The sequence below is a fragment of the Saccopteryx leptura genome, chromosome 1 (assembly GCF_036850995.1).
Source record: "Saccopteryx leptura isolate mSacLep1 chromosome 1, mSacLep1_pri_phased_curated, whole genome shotgun sequence".
Classification (NCBI taxonomy): domain Eukaryota; kingdom Metazoa; phylum Chordata; class Mammalia; order Chiroptera; family Emballonuridae; genus Saccopteryx; species Saccopteryx leptura.
Window position 1 is genome coordinate 29,254,158 of NC_089503.1, and position 12,648 is coordinate 29,266,805.

At 44.0% G+C, this 12,648-nt stretch overlaps 1 protein-coding gene across 4 annotated transcripts in view; it reads right to left on the reverse strand.

The window, feature by feature from the left end:
* The window catches only part of TCP11L1 (t-complex 11 like 1), a 33,944-nt gene extending 24,320 nt beyond the window's left edge, over nucleotides 1-9,624 (reverse strand). For 2 of the 4 annotated variants that reach the window (XM_066363616.1, XM_066363597.1), the window contains exons 1-3: nucleotides 9,364-9,624; nucleotides 6,100-6,267; nucleotides 333-465 (exon numbers count right to left, since the gene is read on the reverse strand). In XM_066363616.1, coding sequence (XP_066219713.1) covers nucleotides 333-465; nucleotides 6,100-6,256 — 290 coding nt within the window. In that variant the 5' untranslated portion in view covers nucleotides 6,257-6,267; nucleotides 9,364-9,624. Of the gene's footprint in view, nucleotides 1-332; nucleotides 466-6,099; nucleotides 6,268-8,874; nucleotides 9,301-9,363 lie in introns of those variants that run through there. The other 2 variants (XM_066363606.1, XM_066363612.1) reach the window with 2 other exon arrangements.
* Between the last annotated feature and the right edge of the window lie 3,024 nt (nucleotides 9,625-12,648).

The window sequence follows — 12,648 nt, forward strand, 5'->3', positions numbered from 1 at the left end:
GCAGACCAAGTAACCCCTTGCTCAAGCCAGTGACCTTGGGTCCAAGCTGGTGAGCTTTGCTCAAACCAGATGAGCCCACGCTCAAGATAGTGACCTCGGGGTCTCGAACCTGGGTCCTCCGCATCCCAGTCTGATGTTCTATCCACTGTGCCACTGCCTGGCAAACTCTAGTATTCTTGATAACAGAATATTTTCTAGCAACAACATACAAAAGGAGAGCTGTATTTGAATATAGTGACGTCAAGTGAAGAAAACATTTCCAGAACTGGGGAAATGACAGTGTTCTGATACTAAACAGTGGTACTAAACAAGGAACTCTGTAACCACTTTACCTGTTTTCTGGTAATTCCACAGGTTTAATCCGGAAGTCTCTATTTACTACAATTTCATGGGCTAGAACCATTTTAGTGACTCCTTTAGTGGTCTCTAGAAGTTCTTCTACTGTCACAAAACGAGGAGGACTAGCTGTAACAAAAACCCAGTGTAAGATATTTGCTTCCCTAGATTAGAATTTCGATTAAAGTAAAAAAAAGAAAGTAGTTCTGGTACTAGCTAATAATTTTGGTTATGCCTCTATGAAAATATCCTGGCAAATTATTTATTTATTTTAAAGTGAGAGGAGGGGTGATAGAGAAACAGACTCCTGTATGAGCCCCAACTGCGATCTACTTGGCAACCCCCCTTCCTGGGGCTTACACTCAAATCAACCAAGCTATCCTCAGCGGCTGCAGGAGGGAAAGAGAGAGGAAAAGGGGACAGAGAAGGGAAGAGAAGCAGATGCTCGCTTCTCATGTGTGCCTTGACCGGGGATCAAACTGGGATATCGACACATCAGGCTGACACTCTATCCACTGAGCCAACCACCAGGGCAATTCTGGCAATTTCAAACAATAAGCCTATATTATTTTTTCTTTTAACCTAGGGTCCTAAAAGGAGAGATTATTTACAATACCCATACATATATTTTTTTAAAAATAAGACTGGTAAATGGAAAATGATTAAACTGAGATTTACAAAAACTTTTATAAACTATCAATTTCCCAATAAGCTGAGAGTTTACTTTCTAAGCCCTTTGCCTCCTACCCATCCTAAATGAGGAAAGGGAGACACCAGATTTAAGATTTCCATTTTCACTCCCATGAGCAGTTTACATTTTGCTCCACTACTAACACTGTGCCATAAATGAATCTCCCCAAATTAAAACAGCAGCAAGTACTTCAGGGAACCAGATGCTGTTTAAACAATGCTAAAACCACAACCTGTAGGGATTGCAGGAGAATGTGAATTCTGAAGCTGACGGATGAAGAAATCAGAGGGTGTGTGACACAACAACCTTGTAGAATGCAGACTCACTCTATCAAAACCTTGAGTCATCTTTGATTTTTCCCTTTCCCCTGCCCTGATATCCAAGTCCTGTAGATTTCATTTCCCTATCAATTGCTGCAATAGCCTCATAACTGGTCTCCATACCTTCCTCTCCTTTGATGAAGCTTGAGATTTATCTTTCAGAAAGGAAACTCATACAAATCTCCCTAGGTGTTCTGAGCCAAGAAACACAGGGTAATTCCTATGTTTCAAGTCTATGATAAATACATGAATTTTTGTATATCAATTAATCTATTTTAAAAACAAAGTCCATGATAGCAGTTCTTTTTTTTTTTTTTTTTTTTGTGAGAGCAAAAGACAGGAAGGGAGAGAGATGAGAAGCATCAACTCATAGCTGAGCCAGTGACCCCTTGCTCAAGGCAGCAACCCTGGGGTTTGGAACCTGGGACCTCAGTGTTTCAAGTCAACGTTCTCTCCACTGCGCCACCACCAGTCAGGCTCCATGAGAGCAGTTCTTTAGAATCCTGGGTCCCCCTCTCAGAGTTTCTGATTTAGCAGGTCTGGGGAGGGCAGAAAATCTGCATTCCTCACAAGTCTCCAGCTAATACTGATGATCGCAGAAAACCTACTTTGAAAAACACTGGCCTGAAAGATGACAGTATTAATTTTATGTCATATGATAGGGGGTCTGGGCTTTAAAATGAGATAATGTCATAGTTTGCATAGTGTTTAATAGTTACAAAGATCAGCCCTAGTTGGAGAGTTTGGTTCGTTAGAGCATCATCCCCATTCATAGGGTTGTGGGTCTGATCCCTGGTTAGGACATACACAGGAACAGATTAATGTTTCTGTCTGTCTCTCTCCCTCCCCTCTCCCTAAAATCAACATGTAATATTTTTTTAAGTTACAAAAATCTTAGTTTAGTGAAGAGTAATTTTCCTTCCTCTTTTTTTATTTTTTGCTTATCCAAAAATGGGAACTAAGTGAAAGAATTGGTCATATGCTATCTGGTAAAAAATTTAATTTGGTCATATATGGGAGAAGTTGGAATAAAGTAACAAAATTCTAAGCATTTCCAAAAATATTAATAAAAATAAAAATTTACTTGATGAGTATTGGGGAAATATAATAAATATCCAAGATCAAAGCTCAGATAGAAATTCTCAGTTTATTAAGCTGTCAATTTCTGCCAAATTGACCTATTAATAAAATGCAATCCCAGTCAAAACCCCAGCAAGACTCTTTTGTTAAAATTGCAAAACTGATTTCAAAATTTATGTAAAAATGCACTGTACCTACAAAAGCCAAAATCATTTTAAAAAAATGAACTTGGTAGCCTGACCTGTGGTGGCACAGTGGATAAAGCGTCGACCTGGAAATGCCGAGGCTGCCGGTTCGAAACCCTGGGCTTGCCTGGTCAAGGCACATATGGGAGTTGATGCTTCCAGCTCCTCCCCCCTTCTCTCTCTCTGTCTCTCTCTCTCCTCTCTCTCCCTCTCTGTCTCTCCTCTCTCTCTCCTCTCTAAAATGAATAAATTAAAAAAAAAAATTAAAAAAAAAAAAAATGAAATTGGGCCTGACTAGGCGGTGGCGCAGTGGATAGATAGAGCATCAGACTGGGATGCGGAGGACCCAGGTTCGAGACCCCGAGGTCTCCAGCTTGAGTGTGGGCTCATCTGGTTTGAGCAAAGCTCACCAGCTTGGACCCAAGGTCTCTGGCTCGAGCAAGGGGTTACTCGGTCTGCTGAAGGCCCACGGTCAAGGCACATATGAGAAAGCAATCAATGAACAACTAAGGTGTTGCAACAAAAAACTAATGATTGATGCTTCTCATCTCTCTCCATTCCTGTCTGTCTGTTCCTATCTGTCCCTCTCTCTGTCTCTGTAGAAAGAAAGAAAGAAAAAATGAAGTTGGAGGACTCACATTAACTGATTTTAATACCACTCTCTAAAGCTACAATAATCAAGACAGTGTGTTCTCGGTATAAGGATAGATACATAGATCAACTGAAGGGAGAAGATCCAGAAATAGACATAAGTAAATATACATGTGGTTAATAAGGCAAAATTAGCTTTCTTAATCAAATGGTGCTAGAACAATTAGACAGCAATATGTAGAAAAATTACTCTCAACCCTTATCTCACATGATAAATAAAAACTAACTCAAAATGGACCATAGACCTAAATATAAGAGTGGTAGGAATGCAAATGGCACACTCTGGAGAACAGTCTCCCAGTTTCTTATAAAGTAAACTATACACTTACCACATGACCCAGCAACCCCACTCTTAGGTCTTTACCCAGGAAAACTGAAAACATATGATCATGTAAAGACATGTACTCAAATGTTAATAGCAGCATGATTCATAACAGTGTAAATCTAGGACTATCCAAATGTCTATCAACTGAAAAATCGATAAACAAATTGTAGTATAACCATACAATGCATTACTACTCAGCAATAAAAGAAATGAACAAAATACTGATCCTTGCAAAAACATGGTTGAATCGTAAAAGCATTATCCCAAGTGAAAGACTCAGATACAAAAGACCATATATAGTATGATTCCATTTACATGAAATTATAAAATGGGCAAAATTACAGTGACAGAAAGGAGATCAGTGGTTGCCAAGAGATGGTGGAGGAGAGGGCAGATTTACTGCCAAGGGTCATGAGAAAATTTTGACGTTCTGGCCAGGTGGCTCAATGGATAGAGTGTCGTCCCAGTGGGCAGAGGTCACGGGTTTGATCCCTGGTCAGGGCATGTACGAAAAACAACCAGTGAGTGCACAATGAAATGGAACAAGTTGATGCTTCTCCCCCCCCCCCCCCCCCAATCTTCTGCCCTCTCTCTCTCAAATCAATGGGAATTATTATTATTTTTTAATTTGGGGAAGTGATAGAAATGTTCTAGTAGCTCATGATTGTGGTGGCAGTGACCCAACTGTAAATGCACTGGTCAAAACTGCACACTTAAAATTGGTGAATTGGCCCTGGCCAGATAGCTCTGTTGGTTAGAGCATTGTCCCAAAGCAGAGGTTGCCAGTTCGATCCCAGTCAGGGCACACACAGGAACAGATTGATGTTCCTGTCTCTCCTCTCTCCTTTCCTCTCTCTAAAATCAATAAAGTAAACATTAAATAAAAATTGGTGAATTTTATTATATATAATTATAACTCACTAAAGTTGATTAAAAATTTGAAGTCACTAGTAGGGATTTACCATATATAAAATAATTATTAAGTTTCTTCAAGCTAGTATTTTCTGTTACCACTTAACAGGAAATGGAAGTTCCACTGTGATATATCAATAACAAGCATCAGGCGTTATTAAACTCCGATTCAGAGATTGTTACCAGGGCTTCCAACTTTTGTTTTAACCTTGGTTTTGCAAAAATCTCCACATCTGATTATCTTAAATATGAGAAAATAAGAGAAACACATCTAGTTCCCTCCATAATAAAACAGGGTCCACCACCGGCTGTTATACCTACGCCAAGTTAACTTTTGTGTTGGCTGCCAACGTGCCGTCCAGCCTGAGGAACAGCTGGAAACTTCAGGGCCGCGTGAAGCCCCGGAGGCCAATTTAATGCTGGTGGCATGCATCACCGCAGGATCCACTTCAACAAATGTCACCCTGATTACTTAAGAAGGCATTACCACTTGAAGAGGAACCAGAGCTTCTGCCCAACTGTCAACCTCCATAAACTGTGGCCCTTGGTCAGTGAGCAGACACGGGTAAATGCTGCCAAAAATAAGACTGGAGCTGCTCCTGTCACTGATGCGGTGGGACTGGCTACCAGAGAGTCCTGAGGGAGGGAGAGCTCCCAAAGCAGCCCGGCATGGCGAAGGCCAAATTCCTCAGCAGAAGAGCTGACAAGACTAGGGTGCTGGGGGGGGGGGGTGTATCCAGGTAGCCTGAGACCACATAGACAAAATCATTAAATGCTCATTAAGTGCTTTTCCAACACCCCCCCCAATACTATGTTGAATAATAAATACCTGGGAAGGCCTTTGATAGTTTTAAAAGGTGCACACCTTAAACACAAAAATGTTTGTACTTCTTCCAAAGATGAAGAATTAGTGATCATCTACACTTTAAAGAGATAACATCAGCACTAACATTCTTAGACTATGATATCACCTCTTAAAACTTTCATTTTTGGACTCACTTCAAAAAGCTTAAATATTCTTAATAAAAGACATGAACTTGGGCAACTGCTGGGAATTTGCGCCGAAATTGCCACCCTTTCGTCTAGGAGGCCTGCTCCCCGCCAGGGATCTGAAGTGACTTCACCACATATGTTCAGCAGTCTGATCCCCCTCAACCTGTGGGAACTCAGCCCCCAGGCAACGAATTTAGGGTGTAGTGAAGTCACTCCCATTCAAAACCCCCCTTTTTAAAAATAATCTGCACATGCACAGTCCTGGCTGGGACCTGCCTCAGACTTTTCAAACACTCTATTAATTAAAGCTGCAATTTGTATTCCACCCCCCTCTTTCTCAGAGCACGTCAGAGAAATTGAAATGTCACTGAGGAAGATAGGAACTTTCTGGATGCTACTTTAAAGTTTTAATTTCCCATGCAACTGAAAACCCACAAGTGACTAGGCTGCCAGCTGAGAAACTGCTGCTATTCTTCAATGCTCATTATTGGCAATGGTATCGTATTATTAGAGCCTAGCTCAGGACCACATGTACAAGGAAGCTTAATAAAATATCATCTGAAAATAACAATCATATTGCTTCTAACCAAAGTCAAGGTTGCTTACAATGAGGTCTTTGCACTCTTTGGGTGCTTGGAGAGCCCAACTTTGTTTGTTCCTGTAAAGCTTCATGAGAACCTTCCACAGCATCCTCAAGGCCTTGCTCAGAATCATTTGAGTTTCCTGCTTCATTTACATTGGACTTGTCAAGGTTTTCAGACATTATTCACTTTCCTAAAAGGGGGGGGGGGAGAACCAAGGAAATAAAAAAATGAACCAAAATGTTCTGGCTCTGTGAGTAACAAGCAGTGTGACTCCAGGCAAATCATTTCATCTCTTTGGGTTTCAGCTTTCTCATCTGTAAAATAAATAGGCTTGTGAAGATCTTATCCAGCTACAATATTCTACTTCAATGATTAAACAGACACCTGTAAAAGGACACTTGTCATATATCAAATGTATGGACCCGTATCTCAGATGGAGAGTAACAAGTTTGAATATTTTTGTCCCACTCCTGAGCACCATGCCACAAGAACACAGGGTTTTAAACTGTTAGAAGATAACACTACAAACTGCCTGCTTCTATTTTAATTCAAAGAGTGATTCAATTCTTTTTTTTTTTTTTGTATTTTTCCGAAACTGGAAACGAGGAGGCAGTCAGACAGACTGCCACATGCGTCCGACTGTGATCCACCCAGCATGCCCACCAGGGGGCGATGCTCTGCCCATCTGGGGGCATCACTCTGTTGCGACCAGAGCCATTCTAGCGCCTGAGGCAGAGGCCATGGAGCCATCCTCAGCAACCGGGCCAACTTTGCTCCAATGGAACCTTGGCTGCGGGAGGGGAAGAGAGAGACAGAGAGGAAGGAGAGGGGGAGGGGTGGAGAAGCAAATGGGCGCTTCTCCTGTGTGCCCTGGCCGGGAATCGAACCCGGGACTCCTGCACGCCAGGCTGATGCTCTACCACTGAGCCAACCAGCCAGGGCCAAAGAGTGATTCAATTCTTAAATTCTTTACTTTCATTCCTGAGTGCTGATAGGAAAACTTTGGAAATAATGCTTTTAATCAGGCTTCTAAGTGAATACGCCGGGCCGAGTTGGTGCTCTGATTCCATCATGTCAATAAGATATCTGAGGATGAGTGATAGAAGGCACAATCTTATGAAGCATTTAAGAAGAATGTGTGGGGCAAATATTTTTTATTAACTCTGCCAGTCAGCAGAAAAACATGGTGAGTAAAGCAGGAAGTTCCAAATAACCATAATATACGTGTTTGGGTGGGGTTTTAGCTGCTGATTAGAAATAGCACGTTGGCTTGGGCCAGTTAATAAAGGCCTGGAACAGTAACCTCTTACTTACTGTAAAAGTTTTTGTCAAGTTGTTTCCCCCCACCTAGTTTTTATTAGTTTTTTTTTTTATGCTTAATGTATTTCTAATTAAGGGAGAAGAAAAGACATAATGTTCCTGCATTTATACTACAGCAAATAATTAGTATTTGTACTATTAGCACTTTAAGAGATCATAAAACATTTTCACAAACACTAATTAGACTATTACACACCTGGAAGATAATTCAGAGATCAAAAGAAATGTCGACTGCTTTTAAGAGGTTTGGCAGACTCTTTGCTGCACATTAGAAAAGAATTGCTTGATGTAATTATCTGAAATTTTAAATACCTCTATTAAATTGAATAGTTACTGGAATTTACATTTTCAGACCTGTACTATTAATATGAGGATAGCTTTAAAGCAGTTCACCTTTACCTTCCAACATCTCATTCCAGACACCCTTCTCTCTGTCCTAAATCCTATTTAGCTTTGGAAATGCTCCAAAATCCAAATGATAACATTACCAGCATATCCTCTGAGAAACAACCAACAAACACACTTCTAATTTTATCCTCTTCACATGCTGCGAATGAGCTCAGGGAAGATGAAGTAACTCATTCTGTGCAGTGAGGAGGAAGGCAGGGTTTCTAGGTCTCTAATACTCAGCTAAGTAAACTAACCTATTCTTTTAAAATTCAGCCCAAATCCAAGCTGCTCCCAGGACATTTCCCACCCTCACCAGTATTTGCACCTTTCTCTGAACTCCTGTAGAACTGGTTACTAGTCATCTAGCATTCATCATTGTCTTAAACCCAATTCAAAATAAGCTTATTTAAATAGTAACAGACAGGTGAAAAAGATGGAGAGACATTCTTATAATGAAACACTGTGAAACTTAAGCATTAATGGCATTATGAAATCACTAAGGAAATACAGCAGAGGCAGACACTAATTCTGCCTGGAAGGAGGTTGTAATAATCTCCCCAGGAAAGGGGGACATTTGAGCTGGTCTTTTTGAGAAGAGTAGAATTTCATTCAATTAAAAAAAAATGTCTGGAGGGGAAGAGGAGGTGAAAATAGGGGACGGCAGGTTAAAATGATGAAAAGATGGGTTGGAGCCAGATTGTAAAATTGCCAGTTTCTCTTTTTTAAACACTTCACCTAGATTTTTAACTTCTTAAGGGCCAAGAATAACCATATTCCCTACATATAAGTATATCCCCCAACCAGATACCCTCCAAGGATCTGTTGATAGCTGTGTCATCTCTGTGATGTCAGTGTATGTGGGAGGGATGGGCGTTGGTCTCAGACATGCATGGGTTCCAATTCTGGCTCTCTCCTAGCTGTGTAACTTCAGTTTCCTCATCTTTAAAACGCAGGTAACCTATACCCCTTCGGTTTGGGGGAAGTTTAAACGACAGACTGTGCATAACAACAGATAGCACACAACAGGCTTCCCAGGAATGGAAATTGTACGTAATTACAGGGCTACAGGATGCATTTAATTACTTACAGTGTGCTCATTCATTCATTCAACAATCACCAACTCCTGCTATGTCTAAAAAAGGAACCGAGAGCAGGAGGCTCCTCGCACTTGCCGCGAAGACTGTCTATCTGAGCTGCATGCCAGGCCCAAGCTGGAGAGAACAGACTCCAGCAGAAAGGGTCTTTCAGCAAAATAAAGGGGCTCTGCCCACCGGCGCCGGGCACCACTTCCTCGGACACTCAGTGTTAGTCACTCCCAGGGTCCAGATGCCCTTGTAAACAACTGTTCGGGTCGCCGAGGGAGTGGCCCACCCGGGAGCCAGCGATGGGAGCGGGGCGCGCCCGGAGAACGGCCTCGAGGGGTGGGACAAAGGCCGCGCTAAACCCGCCCGCTGTCCCTGCCTCTCCCTCGCCCTCACCCGACGTCACCGGGGCCCGACCCGACGGGAGAAGGCGAAGAATTGCCTGCGCTTTCGACCTAGCGCTTCCAGCCTCCGCGCCCGCTGCCCTCACCTACCTCGGAGGCGGCGTCCTCCCCGCGGCTGCAGGGACGGGGAATCAGGCGGGGGCCGGCGCCGCGGCGGAGGCGGGGAGTGATGCGCGGCGGGCAGGGCGGCTCACCTTCCGCCCCTCAAAGGCCGCATCCCTCGCCGCGCTGCGGACCGTGCTCCCCACCGGGTTTGGGTGGATAGCGGCCAGCGCAGTCGCTCCTCAGCGTCGGGAATGGGAGGGCAGCTCTTAGCCTGGAGGCGCAAGCTCCGCATGGGGGGCCGCCATGTTTCCGTACAGAGAGGCGGGGGCGTGGCTCGTGCGCGAGGCGCCATGTTTCCGTACGGGAGGCGGGGGCGTGACCGCGAGGCGCCATGTTTCCGTACGGGAGGCGGGGGCGTGACTCCGAGGCGCGAGGCGCCATGTTTCCGTACGGAGAGGCGGGCGCTGAGGCCGGGTGTTCGCCACAGCCGGGCGACGGCCAGAGTCGGCGGCGGGCGAGGAACGCGAGGTAGAAGGAGGCGCGGCATCAGGCGAGTGAAGGGAAGGGCCAGGCCGCAAATCCGCCATCGCATGCAAAGCTTTCCCCGCCCAGGCTTTCAAATTTAAATATATCCTGTGCTGTAGTGGCACACAGTTTATTCCTCTCCCCTCACTTTGGCTGTTAAAAAGCAGGCATGCCCACCACCGGGCCAGCCGGGCTTCACTTGAATGGCACTGACTAGGTTTGATTTGGAGTCATCCCTTAGGTTTAGGTGGCTGCTGCTACACTTCGTCGATAGAAAGAGCGAGACTGTAGCCCTGAAAAGACGGAAGGCAGGGGGCGAACGGTTCCCAGAGACTTCAGCTGGTTTTAGGCCATCAACAGGGTACACGGGGAGCCCTATGTTCTGTCTGAATTCTAGAAAGAAAAAGTGTATCAGCACAAGCCCGTTTTGGAGCCTCTTTTTCCTCAGCCCCAGGTAGTGGGGGTCATAACTATCTCTGGGCTGTTCGAGAAAACCATGCTTTTCTCAGCCTGTAGCAGTAACACGACCAACACGAATAGACAGAGTTTTTGTACCTACTTGTGGTACTGCAGCCCTCTGGGAACTATCACTGTCACGTGGGAGAAACCTACTCAAGCCACTAACTTTTGTCAAGAGGGAGAGGGGGAGGCCTGCCAAGGGAGGCAAAGAAGACCACCTGAATCTCCTTCTCCCTTAGCTTTTATTATCAGAAGCAGAACAGAGGTAACAGGATTACAGGGGAAGGAGACCAGGTACTAAGAGGGAAGAATGATTAATGGCCATTTTGGAGAAAGGGCTAATTTGGTCAGAACATTCTTTTCTTTTGCTAATTAACAAGCACAAAGGAAGGGGCAATAGGCTGATATTCTAAAGCCCATTCACATGCATTCCTTTGTGTCTGCACAAAGGTCAGCCACTCACACTTTCTTAATGTTTGCATCTGTTAGGCAGACAAAATTATTATGCTCGCTTTGTTAAAGATGGCACTGCCCAGGTGGAAGCCCTTCATCCTGGTGATATTAGTTGCCCTTCTTGCTTGGAATGGGCGTGATTATGTTAATGTGTTGGGGAGGGCTTTCTCACCAAAAGGTTTTAAAACAGGTCAGGAACCTATGGCTCACATCTGGCTCACAGACAAATCTTTAATTAAAAAAATAATGTTAAAAATATAAAACATTCTCATGTATTACAATCCATTCATTTCCTACCGCTCATGTTCATGGTTGCGGGTGGCTGGAGCCAATCACAGCTGTCCTCCGGGACAACACCAAATTTTTACTGGATAATGCGTAATGTACACGGGTTGTTGTTTGGCTCTCATGGAATTACATTTTAAAATATGTGGCGTTCATGGCTCTCTCAGCCAAAAAGGTTCCCAACCCCTGTTTTAAAAGGAAGAGAGATCACGTTGTTCTTGAGAGGAGGGATTACATTCTAGGATGAGAGCAGAAAAAGGCCACATGGAGGAGAGGAGAAGCAGCCAAGATGGCAGAATGCTGAAGGAGAAGCCAGTTTGTGCAGAGAGGAGATGGGGAACAGAGGTGAATAAGGCTAGTGAGCTAGAAACCTTTGATCCTAGGAAACTCGGATAAGTCAGTAGCTTTGTGAGCACTGAAGGAGTGGGTTTTGAAGCCCAGTGTGTGTTTTTACTTGCCCACCGGGTGTAAGCTAGGATTAAAGGTAATGGCTCACCACTTCCTGGCTCCTTTGTTTCATTACCGTCCTACTGAATCTAATGCAAACCTGCATAGGCCAGGCGGCTGTGTAAGTGGCCGTGGTACTGGCTATACAGCATCCAAGAAACATTCACTCATGGCTTTTAACAAGAGTGCCCCACTCCAAGTCATAGAGGGTTCGAAGTCAAATGGGTGATTCCCTACACCTACTCTTAAAAGAGTAAAAGGTACTGACTCTTCACTTCAATTAGCTCAGTTAGAGGATCCTCCTGAAAGGCCACGGTTTCAGGTTCCATCCCAGGTTAGGATACATGGGAAGAAACAAGTGAATTCACAACTAAGTGGAACAACAAATGAATGCCCCCCCCCCCCAAGTTCTCTAAAAGCAATCAATTAAAAAATAAAAACATAGTGACAGGTTTCAGTTTTGGGCTACAAGAACTAGAAACTCAGGTTACCTCAGGTGAAGGGAGTTTGCTGCAAGGCTACACAGTTTGGGAGAAAGCTGGCAGCTGCTGTGGAGATCAGCACTACTCTATCACCTCAAGTCACACAAGATCTCTCTCCACATCTCTGCTTTTTGCTCCAATTTCACTCCCCTCTCTATACTACAGACTGGTTTCTCTACTTTCTTAGTTGTTGCTCCCTCAAATTTAGATTTTTCTATAGAGTTTGATTGGCCAAGCTGATTTGTGTGTAGTCAGCCTGACTTGCCTACAGGTAGGCTGTCTTACAATCAGTGTTTACTCCTGGCTCAGCTAGGCTGGTGATGAGGCTCACAGACACCTACAAATCAGGCGTAAAAGTGGGGATGGGTCCTGAAGAGAGTATCATGGATGAGTGAATGGGGGCACACAGCAAACAATGATTGACAGTTCTAGTGATACAGGAGGGTTGCCCAAGGCACTCAGGGGTAGCATTGAAAATGCTTGCAGTAAACATGACCAGTTTTTCGGGAAACATTATCCTATTCTTATGAAGTTTGAGGTGAACTGTGGTTTTACTAGATTTTCCATGAAATTATCATTATTAGAAAACTTAAGAAAAAATACAAAAAAGAAAAAGAATGCTGTTTCACCTGACCAGGCAGTGGAGGAGTGGATAGAGCATCAGCCTGGGATGCTGAGG